Genomic DNA, 23830 nt, shown 5'->3' on the forward strand with positions numbered 1-23830 from the left:
GGGCAGAGACAAGAACCAAGATTAAAGGGAAAATGAACACGTAGAAGGATAAACCACAGTTCTGCCTTGGAGGAATTTTCTGGCTAAAGCCAGGGCTTCCCAGGTGGCTTAGTGGGGAAAAAATCAGCCTGCCAATGCGGGAGATGCAGATTCCATGCCTGGGTTGGGAAGATCCCCTGGAGAGAGAAATGGCAAGCCCACTCCAGTAGTCTTGTCTGGAAAATCCCATGGACAGAGGAGCCCAGCGGGCTACAATCCGTGGGGTCACAAAGAGTTGAACACGACTGAGCCACTGGGCATACACACACACACACAAACACACACACACAGTCTAAAGCCAAAGCCAATGACAGAAACAAAAGCGGTTCTGAATAGGCACTGGGGTTTGGCAGAACCCAGAGGCAGTCAGCAGAGACTGTCGCGTGACGGGACATTGACGTTGGGCGTTGAGGGCTGCATAGTTCTGTGAATGGAGCAGTGGAGGAGGGGCAGTTCTAGCTGCAGGAGCAGAAGCCAGGGCACGTGGCTGGGGTTTGGGGTGTGTCATCATCAATGGGGATGCAAAGGGGAAGGTAAGTTGGACTAGATTTTGAAGAGCCTTGAATGCCAAGTTAAGAGACGGCACTGCTAGGAATCCAGGTGCTCCAGAGGCGTTGGGGGCAGCAGAGTGGCGTGATAGTTTGGGCCGCTATGGGCAGGAAAGGTGGAAGAAGAGAGAGACGTAGAGTGGGGGGGAGCTGGGAGGTGGATCATGGGGGTCTGACCTAGGATGGTGGCCACGTGTAGGAGGGCGACCTGTTGGGGACGAGGATGAGCATGACTATTGGGTTTCCGGCTTGGGCAGCTGGGTGGGTGGTGAGTTCCATTTCTCACAAGCCTTTGGTGGCCACACGCAGTGCCCTCCTCATTGTGGGGCGGGGGGGGGGGGGTGAATTATGGTTGGCTAAGGGTCTCATGGCATCTACAATGCTAGCACTCATGCCCAGGAGACCCTGGGCCGGACTTTCATGCAGCAGTCTGACAAAGATGAGTTAAGAGACCCTGAAAGAATGAAGCAGAGATTCAACATCAGCATCTGATGTTCTGGTTCTTTTTTGCTCCATAGGTTCAGGGAATATTGGGGGAGGGGTGGAGGAGGAGAGTTCTTGTTTAAATGCCACTTTAAGAACTTTATGGATCCTGTTGGAAATGTGTGGGGCGGGGGCGGGGGGGGCATCCGTTTTCTAAAAGCTCACTGAGACCAGCTCCGAGGAGACCATACAAGGTTAGGGTAGGGGCTAACTCCTTCAGGCTGGATCTGAGGGCCCCCCCCATGCAGTTGCTCAGGCCCAGCCCATCAGTGGAGGGCCCTCAACAACCCCAAGAACCACAGAAGGCCATCTGCTCACTAACCCTTGAGCCCAGATGTAGCAGGGGAACTGACTGTTCTTCAGTAAGGCAAGGTTATGCCAGGTTTACCCCAGATTCCTAAGCCTGGGAGGCTGGGCTCACGTGTGGCTGCAGGCCACCCACCACCCAGCCTGACCTTGGCTCCCTCTGTTCCCTTGTCCCCATCCTAACATCCCTCCACAGTGGCAATAGCAAAGGAAAGGACATCAACACGATTAAATCCCTCCGAGTCCTCCGGGTGCTACGACCTCTTAAAACCATCAAGCGGTTGCCAAAGCTCAAGGTGAGATCGGGGTATATGGGAGATCTACCATGGTTGCCAGGTACAGTTGAGCAGTTTGCACACTGCTCAAGGACACTGCGTTGAAAGGGATGCTGCTACTTTTTATGTTGGATTTACTTATTACTACAACTTTCCAGTAGATGGCAGTAAAGTGAATTAATGGAACAAAATCTGTATATTATGGTAATTTTCCATTAGGTGAAATGTCTCATGCAAAGTTGAGGTCCCTTTTCCTAATTCCCATGAAGGCATCATGTGGATAAAACAGGGCATAACCCGAATCTGGGAAGCAGGAAACTAGGTTTCTGGTCCCACATAACCTTACACTTTTCACTTGCCTATTCTAGGCTCCAATATCTCCTGTTTCAAAACCGCATGAAGCAGCATTTCCCAAACACTTGTCATTGCAAATTTTGAAAAAGGAAAAAAGAAAGGATATGAAGCTTAGTCATTCAAACACCCCGTTTCAATTTATGTTGCACCTGTGTTATCTTTCTGAATGTTTAAGTCAAGTCACTTTATATTTTCTTACTTAAGTGGATTTATTTTATAAGGACATGGTTGTCAAGTTTCTCAAGTTGGGAAAACCAGAATCCACTGTTCATAGAAGGTAACATTAAATATCTGTTTTTTAAAAATGAGATAACTATTTTCAAAATCTAGCCCAGAAGAGTTGCCTGATAAAGATTTTGAGTACGGATGCTTTTTCTTTCTTGCTTAAAAAATGAAAAGTAAGGGACTTCCCTGGTGGTCCGGTGGTAAAGACTCCACACTCCCAACATAGGGGACACAAGGTTCCATCCCTGGTTGGAGAACTAAGATCCTGCATGTCCTGTTTTGGTGGGCCAAAAATAAAACAAACCAAAAAAAAAAAAAAAGTAAGCATAAAAAGGAGAAGTATAAATGTTATTAACACAGCAACAGCTAAGGAAGACTTTCTCCTTCACTCAAAAGGATTGAAAGAATTAGAGACAGAATAACTTTGCTACCGTGCGATCAGTGTTACTTGGTTTGTAGCTCCTATAAGGACCTAAAAGTATTGTCTGATATCACTGGTGGTGGGCTCCCATAGTTTGGGAAATAATGATTCGACGCCCCCTTTTTGTTGATGAATTATTCAAAGAGGAAATGTGGCTATCTTCCGGACTTGAGAACCTGCCTGCATTGAAATACGTCGAATCCAGCAGTAGTCAGTCAGTTCAGTGACTCTTCCCGATTTTCTGGGTCACAGCCCCCTTTGAAACCCCCCATGAAAGCTATGCACTCTGTCCCCCTGGGGAAAGCCAGTAAAAGCTAACATGCGATTCCAGTAGGTTCGATGACCCTTGATGCTTACTTGTAGTTAGGACCCGCTGTGATTCATAGCAGAATGGGGCGGGGGGGGGGGTGGAGGGTGGGGGTTGGCAGGATGATGGAAAGATTGCATCTTACTCAAGGCAGAATTTCCTGCGCACGTGAAGTCAACCCGCAAATCCAGAGCGTCCCCTAGTGATCGGTGGGCAAAAAAAGGAGGCGATCGCACAACTCCAGAAGCTGGGAAAGAGTGACCCAGAGGCAGGGACACACAGAATGAACAGGAAATGACCTCTCCACCGACGACCTCTGCTCTTGCCCTGAAGAGCCATGAGCTTACCTTGGAGAAGCTCGGAGAAGTGGCCCCCGTTCCCCAGGGGTTAGAAGTGGGGGGTTGGGATGCACAAAAACTCAGAACTAGATGCAGCCCCCACCCTTACTTCTCAGAACCGGGTGGCTGTGGCTCACGTCCTTCTCCGTAAAATGGGAATCATGTGCTTTGATGTTACGAGCTGCTGGAGGTGGAGGCTGGGCCAGCTCCCAGCCTCCTCAAGCCGACTCTCCCGCCCGACCCACCAGGCCGTGTTTGACTGCGTGGTGAACTCTCTCAAGAACGTCTTCAACATCCTCATCGTCTACATGCTGTTCATGTTCATCTTTGCCGTGGTGGCTGTGCAGCTCTTCAAGGGCAAGTTCTTCCACTGCACGGATGAGTCCAAGGAGTTTGAGAAAGATTGCCGGTGAGTCTTGACTCTTCTAGGCGTCCCCATCGGGGCTGGTGGATGGGAGGCGATTAGAGGCACCAGCCTCTCTGTAACCACAAGTGGGGATCTGGCTGCCCCAAAAGCCAATAAAAATGCAAAGTTGGTGTAGGAAAGTTTGCTTTCTTTCGGATGCCAGCAACGGGGAGGTGGTGAGTCCTGTCCAAAGGCCAACTACCCCTTCTCTGCTGACAATCAGTGGGTGAGAACTTTTACAGATGGAAGGAGGGAGCTACCTGTAGAAACAGCACCGCCAGCTGTGATGGTCACTTAATTGGTCAGCATCATCTTAATTGTTTTAAGTACAGTTAACCTTCAGTTCCAGGGTCAGTTTGTTCGCATTTCCTTGAGGCCCATTCTCAGAACCCCGCAGCAGTTTATGTCATGGCTACAGTCTGGTTATCATATAGTTAACGTCTTCCACCTGGGGGGGGATTTCAGTATCTATAAGACAGCTCACAGGATATGGCTCAGGATATTATCCATAGCCCCTGAGAAGGAGCTAAAGGCCCTTGATTCTGCTTAATGACTAAACTATTATTAATGTAGTCTTCTTTGACTGTTTTCCTTTGCTTCTGCATTTTCTCACTCCTCTGATTACACTTATTCTGTGGCTGAAATTTTTCCGCAGACAAAAGGCAGGCTGAGGATACGGTAGGAGGGGGAGGACTGTAGGGTCCTGTTCCGTTTCATCTTGGACCTGGAAACTGAGGGCCTGGGCATTGAGGGCGGCCCAGTTACAACCAGCTTGGATCTGCAAGTAGAACATCAGCTGTAGAATATGAGTCCCTGCCCCATAGCTTCAGCGTGAGCTGTAAGCTGGTTGCTCAACTTATGAGTCGCCACCTTTGTCAAGTAGGGGATAGCATGTAGACGATGAGGATGTTGAAGACGTTCTTGAGAGAGTTCATCTAGTTCATCTACCCATCTAGTTCCTTGTAGGAGACCTCTACAGGTGGATAAATTCAAAATGTGTTGAGATTTTTAGAAAAATTGCTAGGTGCATGTCCCACATAGCACCTCACACCTTCAGTTGATTAAAACAGCCTTGTGATCAAATGCAATACTTCTGCTGGGAAACATGCAACTGTTTGCACCAAATGGGATAAATAACAAGTACAAAGCCTCATGTCCAGTTGGGTCAGGTGCATTAGATCAGAAATGGGCAAATTTTGCCAAGGGCCAGATAGTAGCTATCTTTGACTTCGCATGCTTCCATGAAACTCAAAAGCAGCTGCAGACAATAAGTAAAGGAATCAGAATGGCTGTGTGCCAATCAAACTTTCTTTCTGGAAACTGACTTTCTTTTCATTTTTATCTCATGAATGAATTCCTTTGATTTGGTCTCAACCATTCAGGCTTCCTTGGTGGCTCAGATAAAGAATCCACCTGCAGTGCAGGACACACGGGTTCGATCCCTGAGTCAGGAAGATCCCCTGGAGAAGGGAATGACTGCCCCACTCCAGTATTCTTGCCTGGAGAATCCCGTGGATAGAGGAGCCTGGCAGGCTACAGTCCATGGGGTCACAAAAGAGTCGGCAGCTAAAAACAACATTTTAGAAACTTAGCGACTAAAAAACATTTTAAAATGTAAACAACCACTGCTTAGCTTACAGGCAAGCCAGAGACAAGTCTAGATTTGATCTGCAGGCTGGAATTTGCCAACTGCCATTAGGGAAAAAAATGTTAGGTTTTCAGAGCTTTCTGGATTTGGGAATTGTAGCTCAGAGGTTGTGGACCTGAAATCCCCCCATCTTTGGGTCATCTTCCTGATGGGATTTTCTAGACTCAGTCCAGGAAAGTGCTGAGCCTCTCACTAACCAAATGCTCAGTCAGTGTTGCTTTTGTCATCAGTATAAAGGGTCATGCACGCATGCATGCTAAGTCATGTCCAACTCTTTGTGACGCTATGAACTGTAGCCCAGCGGGCTCCTCTGTCCATGGGATTCCCCAGGCAAAAATACAGGAGTGGGTTGCCATGCCTTCCTCCAAGGGATCTTCCTGACCCAGGGATTGAACCCACATCTCCCTCAGTTCCTGCTTTACAGGCAGATTCTCTACCACTGAGCCACCAGGGATGCCCATTTTACTATGTGGCAAAGGACTCCCAGTTGTTTTTTTGTTGGCTGAAATTGGAAAGATCCCAGGCATTAGGCTAAGAGTCTGGGCCTAACCCTTGTATCCTACCCTGAGAAGGAGCAGCAGCTGCCTACCTTGGTCTGATGAACCCCAAAATGTGCCTTTCTCCTTCCTTGCTCTTAACCACCCCGCGAGCCCGACGCTCCCACCATTGGGAGTAGAAGTGTTCAAGTTAGAAAAGGATGTGAGTATCTGAGTCCTCTCCCCCTGGACTCAGGCTGTGGCACTCACGGATTTGTCTCCCAGTGGATGCACACACACTCCAGGGAGAAACGGGGTGTTGCTGCTTTGCAGGCTGTGACAGGCAGTGTGGGCTGGTGTTCCCCACTCCTCCTCCTCCTCCTCCACCTCTTCCACCTCCTCCTCCTCCTCTTCCTCCTCCTCTCTCTCTCTGGAGCCTAAGATGGGTTTCCCTCTGTTTGCTTGTTGTTGTCGTCCAGTCACTAAGTCATCTCCGACTCTTTTGCAACCCCATGGACTGTAGCCCGCCAGGCTCCTCCGTCCATGGGATTTCCCAGGCAAGAATGCTGGAGTGGGTTGCCTTGCCCTCCTCCAGGGGATCTTCCCAACCCAGGAGAGGAACTGAGGTCTCCTGCATTGGTAGGCAGATTCTTTACCACTGAGCCACTGGAGAAACCCCTCCACTTACCAACGGTCCCCATTTTCCGTGGCAGCGGCAAGTACCTCCTCTATGAGAAGAATGAGGTGAAGGCGAGGGATCGAGAGTGGAAGAAGTATGAGTTCCATTATGACAACGTGCTGTGGGCGCTGCTGACCCTCTTCACCGTGTCCACGGGAGAAGGCTGGCCACAGTAAGTGGACCAGGCAGAGAGCCCCACAGGAGGAGCTCGGAGGGGCGGGGGGCCCGGGGGCAGGAGAGAGAAGGGTCTGAGAGTCCGGTGCTGAGAAAGGTCTTGGGGAAGGAGAGGTTCATTCCTGGCTTCTGGAAGTGGGGACAATGCAAGATATAAAATGCACTACAGCGGCAGCCCCCACGTGTGATTGAGCTTCGGAGGGTAGAAATCCAGCCATCTCTCGGCTTGCCTAACCCTTGAGTGTATGGGCCTTCATACTCCCAGAACAAGCACTGTTTCTGATTTGCAGAAAGGCTGCACGTAGGTACACAGGTGGTCACATCCCCTTAAATCTCCAAGACGGGGCTGTGGACGCAACATTCTCCAAGTCAGGACCAATCCATCCCAGACAGGGTTAGAGCTAGGGTGATATGGGTGAGACTAACTCATGCCAAAATTAAAATTGAAGCCCAAAATTTAATTTTTTTTAGGGTGTTTTTTTTTTTTTTTTTGGCCATGCTGCACACGGCATGTGGGATCTTAGTTCCCCAATCAGGGGTCAAACCCACACCCCCTGAATTGGAAGTGTGGAATCTTAACCACTGGACCACCAGGGAAATCCCCAGAATTTAAATGCTTGATATTTTGTTCATCATGGGCTTTGGGGCATTTCTTTTGACTTTCTAAAATATTGTAGGAATGGGACTTCCCTGGCAGTTCAGACTTCCCTGCTGGTTCAGTTGTTAAGCCTTTGCCTTTCAATGCAAGGGGTGCGGGTTCAGTCTCTGCTTGGGGAGCTAAAATTTCACATATCTCAAGGCCAGAAACTTAAAGAACATAAAACATAACCAATATTGTAACAAATTGAATAAAGGCTTTAAAAATGGTCCACATCAAACAAAAAAAAAATCTTTTTTAAAAATTGCAGAAAATACTAGACATTGGGGTAAAATGCTGTTTATCTCAATTACTGGGGGGTCTGACACTCCCTGAATTTGTGTCTCAGCAAGTGCCTCGGTCTCCTCACCCTAGTCCCAGTCCTCCTCCCAGAGGTCTCTGCTGAATGCAGGTAGAAGGTTTGGTAAGATTCCAGCTTGTGTCTTCAGCATCCTCATCTGCTTCCCTCGCTCACCAAATGCCCTAACCAACACATGCCTCTCTACTCACCCACACACAGTACCCACACACGTGGGACCGGTGCTTGCCCATTAGACACCTTTGAGTGAATTTTTAGATGCCCCTTCCTCAACAGACGTCACTTCCATCTGTCAGGAAAGCATTGCAGTAATATACTTAATGGTCTCGCTCAAAGAAGGCACTTGAGGGCTCCCTGCCAAAAAATTATCGTCATTAACACACACGAATCTGAACGGTGCCCCTTAGGTGCAGAGCCCTTGAGCAGTGCGTGACCTGTGCAACTGCACGGAGCAGCCAGGTACACTCATTCCCATGTGCATTCTCATTGCACCTCCTCAGTTCCCACCACCACCTGTGCTTAAACACACACACACACACCGCTGCCTCCATGACCCCCTACCCATTCCCATACATGATTACAAACCCGTATTCAAATCCCAACCTGACCCCATCTCAGTGGGTGATCTACAGCAAGTCACTTTCAATTGCTGAACCTCAGTTTCCTTGTGTGCAAAATGAAGCCTGTAATAACCTCCCTGAGAGGGTTACTGGAAAAATAAATAAAATGTTGAATATCTTTTCTAGCATATAATAAGCCCTTGATACAGGGCAGTATGACAACAATACTGACGTTGTTGTCAGCACTCCCCAAAGACAGAGAGTGTTGGGAAGATTATGGCTTCATAAAGCAGCCACTGGGACCGCCGTCAGACACAGTGACTGCTCTTCCTTTCTGGTCTGTCTCCTCTTGACACTGTCCTGCATCCCTGCTCCCCTGCCTCACTTTGTCCTGCTCCCCGCCCTGGTCCTCACAGGGTCCTCAAGCACTCCGTGGATGCCACCTTCGAGAACCAGGGGCCCAGCCCCGGGTACCGCATGGAGATGTCCATCTTCTATGTCGTCTACTTCGTGGTGTTCCCCTTCTTCTTCGTCAACATCTTTGTGGCCTTGATCATCATCACCTTCCAGGAGCAGGGGGACAAGATGATGGAGGAGTACAGCCTGGAGAAAAATGAGGTACCACTTTCCAGTTGCATCCCCACTTAAAAACTGACATCCCACCACTCTCACACACACACACACACACACACACACACACACACACACACAGAGGAACCAGCATCTGGGGGCATCTGGGGAGGGCACAGCAGCATTCTCCAAGCAGAAGCCACTCTGCATGAAGGGTAGCTCTTCTTGGGGTTCCCAGAGGAAAGAGGGATTGTGTGTGTATCAGTCAGTTTGGACTAGGCTATGATGCAGTAACAAGCATGCCTAGAATCTCAGCGCCAGATATGCACAAACGGATGGGACTGCATATCCAGGCTCCCTGTCGTCTCTGTTCTGGTTCCCCTCTGAGAAACTTCAGATTAAAAAAAGAGAACAGCAAAACACGTGTCACATCTCAAATTTCATTAGCCAGAGCCAGTCTCATGTCCATATCTGATTTCAGTCGGAGCAAAGAGGTACAGTCTCTCCCAGAGAGGGGTGGAGAACATTAATGAAAGAAAATCCAGTCCACCAGAGAGTATAAGCATGACTGTTTGCCCTTCTGGAATCATGCAAGCTAGGAAGAGGACCTAGAATGCATTCTTCCTCTGCTCATTTGCCCCTTAAGACTAGATAATCATTATTCTTCCCTGTCTGCCTCCCTCAAAGAGAAAGAGAAGCTAAACATTTGTGTGCAAAATGAAGCCTGTAATAACCTCCCTGAGAGGGTTACTGGAAAAATAAATAAAATGTTGAATATCTTTTCTAGCATATAATAAGCCCTTGATACAGGGCAGTATGACAACAATACTGACGTAAGAAGGAGTGGTTAGTCTTCACCACATGGATGGACCTAGAGATTATCATACCAAGCGAAATAAGTCAGAAAGAGAAAGGCAAATACGATATCACTTGTAAGTGAAATCTAAACCACAACACAAATGAACCTGTCTACAAGACAGAAACAGATTCACAGACAGAGAGAGCAGACTTGTCATGTGTGGGGGGTGGGGAAGCGGAGAGAAGGATTGAGAGTCTGGAATTAGCAGAAGCAAACTATATAGAACGGATAAAAAACAGAGGCCTGTTGTATAGCACAGGAAACAGTCAACATCCTGTGATAAACCATAATGGAAAAGAACATGAAAAGAATGTTGGCAGTGGTTTCGTGGCTAAATCGTGTCTAACTCTTGTGACCCCAGAGACTGTTGCCGGCCAGGCTTTTCTGTCCATGGGATTTCTCAGGCAAGGATACTGAAGTGTGTTGCCATTTCCTTCTCCAGGGGATCTTCCTGGCTCAGGGATCGAACCAGGGCCTCCTGAATTGCAGGCAGATTCTTTACTGATTGAGCCCCCGTGGAAGCCCATGCAAAGAATATATATATGTATAACTGAGTCACTTTGCTGTGCAGCAGAAGTCAATACAATGTTGTAAATCAATTATACTTCAATAACAATTTTTTAAGAAAAAAAAGAATGGCTAGGCTTTTAACCATTCAGACTCTGGTTGAAATTTGAGATTCGCCCAGTTGGTAGCTGTGCCACCCTAGGCAAGTGGCTTAACCTCTCTGAGCCTTTATTTTCCTCATCTGCAAAGTGGGGCTACTGATAGTACCCACTGATCATGTTTGCGGAGGGGATTCAATGAGTACCAGCATAAGTTTTGGCCCATGGTAACTTCTCAAGGAGCCCTAGCTGTCGGGAAAAGAAAGCATTCGTAATGAGTTTATGGGAAACGGGAGAGGGTAAGAGAGGTAGACATCTGGGCAAGTGTGCAGGAGAGCTGTGTTGGGTGAGTTGAAGGCTGCTCAATGTGCAGCCACCTCGCTCCTGCCTCCGGCCCTCACGCCACCGGACTCTCTCCCACAGAGGGCCTGCATCGACTTCGCCATCAGCGCCAAACCCCTGACCCGGCACATGCCGCAGAACAAGCAGAGTTTCCAGTACCGCATGTGGCAGTTCGTGGTGTCCCCGCCTTTCGAGTACACCATCATGGCCATGATCGCCCTCAACACCATCGTGCTCATGATGAAGGTGAGCCCTCCTCCCCGCGCGCGGCTTAGCCACGCCCCCTGTTCCCCTGCCCCACACACCCGTCCTCCCCTAGCAAGATGGAACCCACTAGAAGTTTCCCAGACAGACCACACTCTGTTACCACCAAGCCCTTGTTCCTGCTGTCCCCTCTGCCTGTCACACGATGCCCAGCACTCCATCTGGCCAGCCCCTTCCTGCTGCCCCTGCAGAGCCCTTCCTCTGGTAAGCCTTCCGTGGTCTCCCAGGACCATATGAGGTCTTAGCAAGCATCCTATTTGGTGGGTTTTTTAATATTTATTCATTTGGCTGTAGCACAGTGTCTCTTAATTTTGCATGTGAGATCTAGTTCCCTGACCAGGGATCGAACCTGGCACCCACTACTCTGGGAGCTCGGAGTCTTAGCCTCTGGACTGCCAGGGAAGTCCCATCCTATCTGTTACCGCACATGTCACAGTATCAGTATTGGGTTGTCTGACCATCTGCCACCCACCTGTGAGCTCCAAGGGGCTGAGACAAGTCCTGATCACCACTAAATTCCAGGGGTTCAGGGAGGCCATGACTCCAGGGGAACAAGAGCCCCCTGATAAATGTGTGATGAATGAAATGAGGAGGAAAGGACAGGTAAGGACCTTGTAACCCTTAGAGCCAAGGAGCCTCTTCAGAGTGAAAAGTCAGGACTTTGACCCTGTGCTTCGGAGACCAGAGGTCTGAATTTGAGCCCAGCTCTACCGTTTAATTCACCACTGAACCTTGAGCTGTGACCAATGGCATGAGATGCACTGGTCATCTCCAAAGCCCCTGGTTTCCCTGTCAATGAAATGAGAATTATTTAAAAAATAGCACCTTCCATACGCCTGGTGGGGATTAGGGTTGAATGAGAAAATTCCTGCAAAGACATTAGCACATTTCTAGATTCTTAAAAACACTCTATAAATTTAGCTGTTGATTTTTTTTAACTCGTGTTTTCTATTTTTGACTGTGCTGGGCCTTCACTGCTGCGCACAGGCTTTGTCTAGTGGCAGCAAGTGGAGGCTACTCTTCACTGCGGCGCGCGGGCTTCTCTGTGGTGGCTTCTTGTGTTGCAGAGCACAGGCCCTAGGCATACGGGCTTCAGTAGTTGCGGCTTGCAGGCTCTAGTGCATGGGTTGGGCTTAGTGGCTTCTCGCCATGTGGAATCTTCCCGGACCAGGGATCGAACCCATGTCCCCTGCATTGGCAGGGGGACTCGCATCCACTGCACCACCAGGGAAGTCCTAACTATTGACTCTTTTTGAATAGGCAAAAAAGCAGTGTCTGTGTTCACCTGAAAACTCCTCTCTACAAGCAAGTGCTTTTGTCTTTCCATTGTTAAGATCATGAGCGGCTGTAAACAAACAAAAGAGAAGGATAGAATAGTACAGCCCTGCTCAGCCTGCTCCCAGATCATCTGGGCATCTTGTTAAAATGCAGATTCTGTTTCAGAAGGTCCAGGTGAGCCTGGGACTCTGCATTTCTAACCAGTATCCCAGTGACACTGACGCTGCAGGTCCCTGGACCATATGCTGGTTATCCCAGCTCTTGTAAACACCCAGTCTCCATCCTCAGGGGTACCCACAGAGAACTTCTGCTGTGTTTGCTTCACCTATTTCTTTTCTCGTTTTTTCAATTGAGTTGAAATTCACACAACACAATTACCCATTTTTAAGTGTACAGTGGCACTTATTACGTTCATCATGTTTGCAGCCACCACCCCAATTTCCAGAACATTTCCATCATTCCGAAAGGAAGCCCATCCCCATTAGCAGTCACTCCCCAGCCCCCTTCCCCCAGTCCCTGGCAACCACTCATCTGCTTTCTGGCTCTATGGGTGTACCTATTCTGGATATTTCATCTATTTTTTTAAGTATTTTAAATGATAGCACGCTATTTCACCCTTAAATTCTTCGGTATGCATTTCTAAAAAATCAGAACATTTTCCCACATGTTCTTATACTTGACAAGATTAGTGTTAACACCAGAAGATCCATATTGAGTTGTCCCCAAAATGTCTTTTACAGTGAGTTGTTGAGCCAAGATCTAAGTGGCTACACATGGTCTCCAATTTTTTGTCGTTTAAATTTCTGTCTTCTGCCCCTCCCCACCCCAACCATTCCATGCCCGCCCCCACTATTAAGCTTCTGAGGAAACCAGATGAATTAAATGAAAACTGTTTCACCTCTGGGTGCATTGGTTTCTTCCATCTTCCGGATTTCCTGTAACCTGGTGAAAGTGAAAAGAAAGTGAAAGTGTTAGTCGTTCAGTTGTGTCCAATTCTTTGCGACCCCATGGACTGTAGCCTGCCAGGCTCCTCAGTCCAGGAAATTCTCCAGGCAAGAATACTGGAGCAGGTTGCCAATCCCTACTCCAGGGGATCCTCCCAACCCAGGGATCAAACCCGGGTCTCCTGCGTTGCAGGAAGATTCTTCACCATCTGAGCCACCAGGGAAGCCTTTACATGCAACCTGGTAGTTAGACGTAAAGGCTCTGGATTCCGCATGAAAGTGAAAGTCTCTTGGTCGTGTCTGACTCTTGCGACCCCATGGACTGTAGCCCTCCAGGCTCTTCTGTCCATGGAATTCTCCAGGCAAGAATACTGGAGTGGGTTGCCATTCCCTTCTCCAGGGGATCTTCCCAACCCCGGAATCCAACTCCAGTTTCCAGCATCACAGGCAGATTCTTTGCCATCTGAGCCACCATAGCTTCCGTACGCCACAGGGCAGCTAAGCCCTCAGGCCGCAGCCATTGAGCCCTCGTGCCCTCGACTCCATGTCTGGCAACAAGAGAAGCCTCCACAATGAGAAACCCACTCACCACAACTAGAGAAAGTCCAAGCAGCAGCCAAGACCCAGGGAACCATAAATAAGTAAGAAGTTTTGGAAATTACAAAGAGGATGCTGGAGACATCCTCCTGCTTCACAAGGAGCCCCATCTGGCCAGGCTGTCAGGGGTTCTTGACTGTTAAGACAGGGTTCATGAAAGGAATTTTTGCTTTGATGTGAAAAGATGAGCCAAGCCAGTGAAGAGCTGGGCTGCAGCTCAGGCTGGCTCCACAGGACATCAAGAGGGAAGCCAAGTGTCCCAGCCCTGCCTGCCCCGAGAAAAAGACAGCCATGAAGCCACCCCTGCACCCCTACATGTGTTCCCCAATACCATGCCCACTGACCCCCTTTCTCTTCCTCCTTTCTCATCTAGTTCTACGGGGCCTCTGTGGCTTATGAAAATGCCCTGAGAGTGTTCAACATCGTCTTCACCTCCCTCTTCTCGCTGGAATGTGTGCTCAAAGTCATGGCTTTTGGGATTCTGGTAAGTCCGGCCATGGGGCTAGAGCTGTGGGTTAAGGGAAAGCCCAGAGGAGCACTGGGTGCTGGTGGTGGTCTCCCCACCTGGCCCCTCTGCCCCCAACCCCAGTGGTGACTTGAGCATCCCTCCAGTGCACACAGATCCCATATACTTAGGTGTTCTCATACTTACCAAGTAACACCAAACTCTGTGCATATTATTAAATGGTGTGATGAGAGAAGGTAATTATTATTTTGGAGATAAGGAAACGGAGTTCCAGACAAGCCGAGTCCATAGCATTCAAACTGTTCTAGCCACAATCTGCAGTAAGAAATACACTTTGCAATGGAGCCATGCATGCATGCATCCTAAATCGCTTCAGTCATGCCCGACTCTTTGCGACCCCTGGACAGTAGCCTGCCAGGCTCTTCTGTCAGTGAGATTCTCCAGGCCAGATACTGGAGTGGGTAGCCATGCCCTCCTGCAGGGGATCTCCCCGACCCAGGGATGGAACCCGCCTTTCTTAAGTCTCCTGCATTAGCAGGTGGGTTCTTTACCACTAGCGCCACCTGGGAAGCCCGCACAGAAGTGCAGCCAACCGAAATGAAATTGTGTCAGAACCCATATCTCCCGTTAAAATATGCCCTGTACTCTGAGGCTGTGTATTGTCTTGATTCCATGTTTGCACCCCACCCCGTTTTTATTTGCCGGTCCCACAGCATATGGGATCTTAGTTCCCTAACCAGGGATGGAACCTCCACCCCCTGCAGCGGAAGCACAGAGTCTTAACCACTGCCCTGCCAGGAAAGTACTGCCCCCTCCTTTTTATAATGTAATTCATGACCCACTAACAGTGCAAGTGGCCTTAACCTGAGGTCTGTTGACTCCCAAAGGGATCTGTGGATAGGGGACAGATTTCTGTGCGGGGACCCATGAAATGAGATGTGAAAAAATTACACTTGTATTTTTCACCAGCCGCTAATTGGACTTTAGAGTTTCCTTCTGTCTTAAAAGTAGACAGCAGAGCCTCCCCCCCAGGGTTACCAATATGATCTGTACCACTGATACAAATCATGTGTTCTCATACTGCATCCAAGAGGTTGCAGGTAAGTCAGCCCTCCATATCTGTAGGTTCTGCATCCGAGGACTCAACCCATTTGATTTGCAGTTGGTTGAATCCACAGATGTGAGACCTGAATATATGGAGGCCTACCTGTCAAGCACTTGAGAATATGCTTAGCCCACCTCCCTAAGAAGAATGACCTGCAGCTTATGGTGTTAGCAGACGGAGGCTGGGTTCTCACCTCAGCTTCCCGAGGTGGTAAAAAGTGTCAGCTTTGGCACAAGACAGACCTCGAGTCTGATTGTATTCAGGCTGTGTCACCTCCCCTCTCTCCTCCATCACAAGAAAAGCCCATCCTCTGTGTCTCCCTCAGAAGAGCTCTTGCAAACCTCAAACGCAAAGAATGCGAGTCTGGAGACTGAGGGAGAAGCCTGGCATGTTTTGAGTGCTCAGTTGCTTCAGTCATGTCCGACCCTTTTGCAGCCCTATGGACTGTAGCCTGCCAGGCTCCTCTGTCCATGGGTTTCTCCAGGCAAGAATACTGGAGTGGATTTCCATGCCCTCCTCCAGGGGATCTTCCCGACCCAAGGATCGAACCTGTATCTCCTGCATTGGCAGGTGGTTCTTTATCACTGAGCCACCTGGGAGCACCCCTACTTGAGCACTCAGCCCCTTTCTAGAAGTGTGACCAAAAGCAAAGCATTTGGCCTCTTTGCTCCTGTGTCTACCTACATCTACAAAATGAGAGAACCACACACCCAGCCAGAGCTGAGGGGATCATGAGCTTGGACCCAACTGCCCAATGCAGCTGTGTCTTGTGATTTTTTTTTTCCCAGTCAATGTTCTGGTGGTGAAGTGATGCAATCTGCCAGGGCCTGGAACCCCATCTCCTCCACCCCTGATTATCCTGCACAGTTCTGCACTGAGCCTCCCCCTTCAGTCTTAGGTGAAGCCCCAAGTTCCCCATGTGGAATTTAAATGATAGAAGGGGACCTTCTAGTCCATGGGGCTTGAAGCATGTGGCCAGCCACCTAGAAAGTTGTATTTGTGGCCCCACATAAGTAGAGCCTGAGACAAGAATTGAATGCAAGGGATTTATCTGGAAGGTGACCCCAGGAAGCCTCACAGGGGAGAGAGGGACTGAGATAGAGAAGGGAAGGCAGCCCGCACAGGGTGTCTTGTTGAGCCGCTTAGCAGCGCTGGCAACTGGAGTGCAGTTCCATGGAGGACCTCTGAGAGGCAGCAGAGATCACATACTCTGGTTATCTCACCCATGGTGAGGGAGCTGGGGTATTTAACCCCCAGGGCTCATAAGCCATAATGAAGAGCTGCTCCCAGATAAGCTGTTAATTACCCCAACAAGTATGCTGCTACAGAACAGCCCTGGGAAGAATGACAAGGTTGCACAGTCAAATATGAGGACATCTGGGTAGGACCCTAGCAGCAGCTATATAAATACCCAAAAGTGCCAGTGGAACCTGAGTTCCTGTCAATCCTAAAACAGCATCCATCTATTGGGAACCTGCATGCACGCATTCTCAGTCATGTCTGACTCTGCAACCCCATGGACTAGCCCGCCAGGCTCCTCTGTCCATGGGATTTTCCAGGCAAGAATACTGGCATAGGTTGCCATTTCCTCCTCCGGGAGACCTTCCCAACCCAGAGATCGAACCAGCATCTCCTGAGTCTCCTGCATTGGCAGGCAGATTTTTTACCACTGAACCACCTGGGAGGCCCTACTGTATACCAGACCCCACACTCAGTGACTCACATGCATTATCAGATAGTTATTATACCCTTATGTTCCATAAAAGGGCCTTGAGGCCAAAGCAGTCCAACTCCGAGGACATTTGATTCATACATGCTAGAATACTTTGATCCTGAGAAGCACGGCTCCAAAGCCCGGGTCTGTCTCTGTGAGGCAGAGGGGCTGCTGCTGTGTGAGATGCTTAGGGGAGAAGCTGACTGCTTAGAATGGGGTCCAAGCTCTGTTGAACCCTCTGCTTTTGTGAGAATGCTGGGAAAGCCTGTGTTTAGCGTGGGTCCCACTGAACCTTGAGAGAAGAGCTATTTGAGCCACACCCTTAGATCCAGGCAGAGGTGCTTACTCATTGTGGGCTCAAACTGTGTGAAATATTTCAGTGTTTTAATAACAGCATACTATACTTGTGTGTCCCAGTTGCACCAAAATCCAGCCCAGGGATGTATCAGTCAGGATAGATCAAATTAAGCTGCAGTAACAAACAACCCCCACATTTCAGTTGCTCCAGTCAACAAAGGGTTTGTGGACACCCAGCAGGAGTGGGGAGGGGGTGCTGTTTGCCTTCAGTCACTCAGAGATCCAGGCTCACGGAGCAGCTGCCACCTAGAACACTGCTGGTCACCAGGCCCAGGGTGAAGAGAGTTCTGGCAAGTACTGTGCTTGCCCAGAGGGGACTCCTGCTGCCTTTTGTTCACAACCCATTGGCTATAACTAGACTCACAGCCTTGTGTGTAACTAGATACACAAGGTGACCAGGAAACGGAGGCACAGAGAGGTTAAGTCATTGACCCGCAGCCACACAGCCAGATGACAGTATAGCCGGGATGTGAACCCAGAGGCCATTGTCTTGGCGAGTTTGCTATAAGCACAGTCCTGATTCAGCGTGGTCCTGTCCAGAGACCCTGGACTTGCAGATTTGGCTTCAGATCCTGTCTCTTCACCTCTCTGATGCCTGAGGTGAGCAACTTTGCTCTCTGAGCCTCAGTTGCCTTGTGTAAAATGGGTGATAAACCTTCCCTCTGACAGTCTTTGCAAGGAACCCAGTGACATCAGTTATGATGCATCCTCGGTCTCAGGGGACCCTTGGAACTGTTGGAGAATCAAGGCACAGCCCAGAAGGGCAGCCCTGTTCCCCCCTGACCAGTGAGGCTGAAACAACACCTGGAGGAGCCCCCCTCTGGGATCAAGCAAGCCATGGGGAGGCAGAGGGAGGGGGTCTCAGGGAGGGAGGGGGCACTCAGAGTACATGGTATCTGAGCAGCAAGATACATTTTGCTATTTGATTGACTGTAACTGTTCCGGGCACTCAGACTGGTCTGCAGCTGTGCCTCTAATGGGCCCCCTGGGCTGGACATGGGGGCCAGCCCTGGAGCCCTGCATTGGCATCTCTATCTTGTGGGTCCCCATTCTAGAATTATTTTCGCGATGCCTGGAACATCTTCGACTTTGTGACTGTTCTGGGCAGCATCACCGACATCCTCGTGACCGAGTTTGGGGTAAGTGTCCCGCCAGCTTCTCTCCGGGCAGTTCCTGGCTGGGCTGGGAGAGGTGAGGAGGAGGTCACAGAGGAGCAGGGGGTCCCAACAGCCACTCAAGCCAGCACTTGACCTTGACCAAAGAGGGATAAGCAGGGGGCCCCCAGAATCAAGGCAGTCCCTCAGGGGGGCTATGTGGGGAGACGGGGGTGTCCAAAGCCCCCAGCACTGCAGTGTGAATTCCCTGCATCTTGGCTACTGATGAATGAATAGATACTGTGGATAAGCTCACTGAGAAAATGGAGACACTTAAAGGATCTCAAGGCTGAGCCCTGCCCTCCAAACAGCACACAGCGTTGGGGGTCCAAAGGGAACCAGCTTCAAGTCTATCCTGCTTGAACGAACCATCTTCTGGCTCATGGGCAGGAGGGAGCCACAGCCCTCAGGTTAATGGGGGGACACCTTTCCTAGGGCTTTAGGAGGGTCCCTAGGACATGTCTTCCTGTATCCCCAGGCCTGGCAAGTTCCCAGTGTGGGGGGTCTCTGGATGTCAATGTGGTGGGCTGTGGGCCACATCGTCTTTCCCCCTTGTCTGGAAGATTCAGGGTCCCAGAGCTCCTGTCTCAGACCCCTTCCTTGGCTGTTTGCCAGTGAGCCCAGGCTTGAGGGCCCTTGGGAGGCTGGGGGGAGGGTAGGAGATCCTCGCAGAGGAAGCAAAAGGGCAAAGAATGTCAGAGCCAAGGGCCAGGGGTGGTATCAACCTTGTCATGTTAACAACAAAAATGAATAATAGGTGGCAAGAATGATGCACTCGCTGCATGCCAGGCACTGTGCCAAGCGTTTTATGTGGATCAACTCATGGTTCAGGTTGGGGGGTTGAACATATAAAAGAATCCCTTTTGTGGGTTCAACTGAAGGGATCTGAAAGCAGAGACCACTCACTGAGCAGAAGGGAAGGAGCCCAGTCACCGTGGGGAGCTGTTGCCTGCCCAGGTGCTGAAGTCAGAGAGGGGCTACCTGGTAGAAACTGTGGACACAGAGGGATGGAGCACCCGCCAAAGGCAGGCCAAAGCAGGCACAGAGCATCAGCGGAAGTACCCTCCCCTTCTCTCCTCCCACCCTCTATCTCCTGCCAGCCACTTCCACTGGCCAAACCCAGCCAGAAAGGAGCCAGGAGGCCGGAAAGCCAGGGCGATGCTCAGAACAGGCAGAGAAGAACAGAGAGTAGACCTGGGTGGGGTGAGGCCCAAGGAAGAGGGTGTTGCCCCATTTCACAGATGGGGAAGCAGATGTTCAACGCTCAGGAAAATGAGGGACACACCTGAGGGCCTGCAGCCAGGCCTGGTGACTCCTGAGGGCACACTGGTGTTCCCTGGGGTGTCCCTAACTGAGCCCCTGGCAGCAATGGATCATTTGGGCCCCTTTTCTGCCCTGTGAGCCTCGTAGAACTGGGAAGCTCCACCGAAGAGGCACCATTCTCTGACGCGTCTGCCAACACCCCCACCCAAGTGGTATTCTGGCCATAGTTCTTTGCCTTCAGCTCCAGTGAACCCAAACTTCCCCCTTCCCTCATCTCAGCCCTGACACTTTCCTCTAGAGAGGCCATGCCCAGCTGGGGGCTATCCCCACCGGGGTACCTCCATCTGGCCACTGTCCTCTCCCTGGCAGAGAGCCAGAGCTTAGACCTCACTCTCTGTCTTAGGTTTTTAAGAGGTCTGAGCTCCTCCTGACAATCAAAATTATCCTACCACCCACCCAAAGACAAGACAGCCTTGAACCAAAATCTCTCTGGATCAAGAGCTTAGAAGAGGTGACCCACCACCCCAGTAGGGCAGGTAGAGGAGGTTGATTGAAGCTCTAGTTCCCAGTAAGAGATCTGTAGGATTGGACCCCAGTGGCTTGTTCTCCCGACTACAAGATGTGGGAAGGAAGGATGGGGCATGGGATCCAATGCAGGGATGTCAAGACTATTGTAGTAGTCAAACAGCCCTCCCTACAAGCTGTTTGACCTTGGGTAACTTATATTACCTCTTCTCGTCCTGAATTTGGGACTGACCTTCAGAACCAACCTCATCAGACCCTTGCAAGCCTCACATTCACCCATGCATTCATAGAAGTGCAATTAGGCACCTGCTGCCTGCCAGGCACTGGTAGAGGTGCCGAGGACAAAGCAAAACAGACAAGAATGCCTGCCCCCAGTGGGCTGACGCTCTAGGACAGGAGAGGGCAGCTTTGAACAAATCAGACTGCTTGACGTAAAGTGCTTGGCACAGAACCAGCCAGGAATTAGTTCATGAATGGTGGTTATTATTATTGTTCTTGCTGTTATTACTGTGAATGAACTTGGGGTTGAGATCTGTTAGGCAGCACCCCAGCCCTGAATTCTAATCACTTGGTGGGAAAGATAGAGGGTGGGCATTTGGACCCTTTTACTTTTAGCAGGATAAACTCCCAACCTGGAGGCAGGGTGGGGGTGGGGTGGGGGTGGGGGTGGAGGTGGGTGGTCACTCTACTGAGCAAAGAGCCCTCAGCAGCCCCTTTCTGCCTCCCAGGTAAGCCCACTAGGTCTGAAGGCAGAGTTCAGCCAGGCTGAGGCAGGGGGAGCCAGACCATTGGGAGGGCAAGTCCCCAGGGTTTTGGGGGAGGGGGAGAGGGTGTGAGGCCCATTGGGCCTCAGCTGCGCCCCCAAGTAGCTGGGGTGAGGTGGGTTTGCCCTGCGTGCGATGGATAATGACTGTGTTTCTTGTCTTGTCTCTTTTCATGCCTGCTCTTTAAACTGTATATTGGCACAACGCCGTCTGAAAAACTCATCCAATCAAAATGCACTATGAAATTCATTTGTTCATCCATGACGTGGTCTGTGTGTTCATACACCAATGACAATCTCCCAACCCACCACCACCACCCCCACTCCCCGCCCGGGAACCGAAACCCATTGGTTTTTTGGCACTGGTTACAAATCAACCTAAAAAACGCTGAACACGCCTCCCCAACTGCCCCCGCCCGCCCGCTCCCCCTCCATCTTCAACATCTGCATCTAGAATCCGGTTGGTCTTACTTCTTTCTGAAGTCTAAATGCCTTACATTAACTGTGAACGCATCTCGCATTAGCATTGCATGTCACACCCTGGGCTTTTGAAACCTGGATTGCCTGATGCACCCTCCTATCCCCTCTGGGTCTGTCTGTCATTCTCTCCAAACCCTCCTGACTCCCCTCCTCCCCTCATTCCCACAGTCTCTCTTCCTCTGGTTTTTACTGGGTTTCTGAGTTGAGGTTTTCTGTTGGGGTTGGTTTGTGTCTTCTGCAAAGAAAAGGATGGGTTTGCCCCCAGGCAGCGCCTCCCCTAGGACAGGCTGGCTGGCTGGGTCTCCGACGCATTCCTTACACACAGCCCTGTTCTCAGAGCCCTCAGCCACTCTCTCAGCGCTCCTGTCCCAGTTCAGCTCCACGGAGCCCCGGGGCCCCAGGAAATCTCCACCAGTCCCTCACCCCGTTCCAAGCCCCATGAGCTCTTCGGGCTTGAGGACCAGTGATGTGCATCTCCAAGTCTGATGGAAGATCTGAGGGACCTGCAGTGTGTGGGCAAAGAGGCTCAGGTGAGGCGGACACAAAAGAGCCAGGACTCAGGTCTGGCTGCTTCCAGATGGGCCAGCCAGCTGACGACCTCTCCTGGAGCCCTGAGATGCAGGGGCTCCTGTGCCCCTTCCCCCACCCACAGTCCCTGCACGCACATGCTGTCTGCTCTTTCCTGTTCAGCCTCTGACTCTCCTCCTCTCTCTCTCTCTCTCTCCCTTTGTCGCTGTCTCTGTCTCTCTCTCTTTCCCTTTCTCTTTTTTGCTCTTGCAGTCTTCCTGTCTTGATCCTCCCCCACCCAACACACACACACACACACACACACACACACACACACACACACTGTCCCTCCCTTCTGTTATATCCATCCACCCCGCACACACCCGCACCCCCACCCCAGATGCACCGTCTCCATCTGTCCCTCACCTCACTTATTCGGCTCCCTACGTAGCTGCATGCTCCTCCCTCTGTTAAAAGCCCACCTGGGGACTTCCCTGGTAGTCCAGTGGCTAAGATTCCGTGCCCCCAGTGCAGGGGGCCTGGGTTCAGTCCCTAGTCAGGGAACTAAGATCCCACGTGCCACAATTGAAAGATCCCACAGGTTGCAGCTAAGAACTGGTGCAGCCAAACAAATAAATGAAAATAAGTATTTTTAAAAGAGAGAGAAGAAATCCCGCCTGCCTCTGCCCCTCCCCCACCCTCCCCTGAGCCCCTTTGAACGATGCCCCTGAATGGCATCTTTGCACCAGGATCTCTTCTCCCCTGCTAGTTAGCCATACATAAGCACTCACCCACTAGACACTTAGTGAACCCCAAGTCAGTGCTCCAGATGGGGGGTGGGATAGAGGCAGACACCATCACTGCCCCCTCCCCCACTGCATCACCTACAGTTGGGTGGTGGGGGAGGAGGGTAGGCATTGGTCAAATAAGCCCCGAAACACACTTGAAATTTAACTGTGTTGCACACTGAAGTATAAGGAGTGTTAACAAGGTGGAGAGGGGGAGAAAAGGGCATTGGAGGCCCAGGATAGCACATGCAAAGGTCCTGGGGCAGATGAGAGGATGCAGGGGACAGGGTCAAGTGAAAGGCTGTGGCTGGAGCAAAGAGCGGAGGAAGGCTGACCTAGAAAAAGTGAAGAGGTCAGAAGGGGACAGGACTCCGGGCCTTGTTGTGGGGGTCTGGGAGGATCTGGAGCAGAGGAGGTGTGATAGGAAGTGTGGTTACACCAGCCGCTGCAGCTGCAGAGCCGGCAGTAGGCAGGCAGGGGGCGGGGCTGGAAGTGAGCACCAGGAATCCCGGTGAGAGATGACATCGAAAGAGGGAGGGCACAGTGGAAGGACTGGCCATCTGAGCAGGCGCCTCTCCAGGACCTGGAGATGGGTCGGGTCTGGGCTGGGGGTAGACAGAGACACCTGGAGGGTTTGAGTCTGGCTTGAACCATGAGACAGAAGTTAGGGAATGCCAGGAAAGGGTCAGGTAATGGGAAGAGCACGAGTGTGAGCACAGTAGGCTTGACGGGCACCTGGGAAGAAGTCAGGTAGGCAGGTGGTTATGGGATCTGGAGTCCAGAGGCAAGATCTGGGCTGGAGATGGGGTCTTCAAGTGGCAGGATTTCTCTGGAGCCCTGAGGTCAGTGGTTCCACGTCCTTCTAAGCACTCACATCCCCTGCACACAGCAAGCTTTCCAGGGCCCGCATCCCTCCCCTTCAGCCTAGAACCAGGAAGCACTAGGCAGGGTTGGAGGAGAGGACTGTTTCTTCGCGGCTGTGGACAGAAAGATGGAACTAGGAAGAAGGAAGTCAGAAGTTCTGCAGGTACTTGAAGGACTCTATGCAGACCCA

At 50.7% G+C, this 23830-nt stretch overlaps 1 protein-coding gene across 1 annotated transcript in view; it reads left to right on the forward strand.

The window, feature by feature from the left end:
* CACNA1A (calcium voltage-gated channel subunit alpha1 A) overlaps positions 1–23830 on the forward strand; it is a 343443-nt gene that overhangs the window by 289198 nt on the left and 30415 nt on the right. Inside the window, exons 26-33 of the mRNA XM_052643195.1 lie at positions 1573–1672; positions 3545–3705; positions 6540–6677; positions 8612–8813; positions 10653–10817; positions 14028–14138; positions 18352–18435; positions 21456–21461. Coding sequence (XP_052499155.1) covers positions 1573–1672; positions 3545–3705; positions 6540–6677; positions 8612–8813; positions 10653–10817; positions 14028–14138; positions 18352–18435; positions 21456–21461 — 967 coding nt within the window. The remainder of the gene's footprint in view (positions 1–1572; positions 1673–3544; positions 3706–6539; positions 6678–8611; positions 8814–10652; positions 10818–14027; positions 14139–18351; positions 18436–21455; positions 21462–23830) is intronic.

This window comes from Budorcas taxicolor, chromosome 7 (assembly GCF_023091745.1).
Source record: "Budorcas taxicolor isolate Tak-1 chromosome 7, Takin1.1, whole genome shotgun sequence".
NCBI classification, from domain to species: Eukaryota; Metazoa; Chordata; class Mammalia; order Artiodactyla; family Bovidae; genus Budorcas; species Budorcas taxicolor.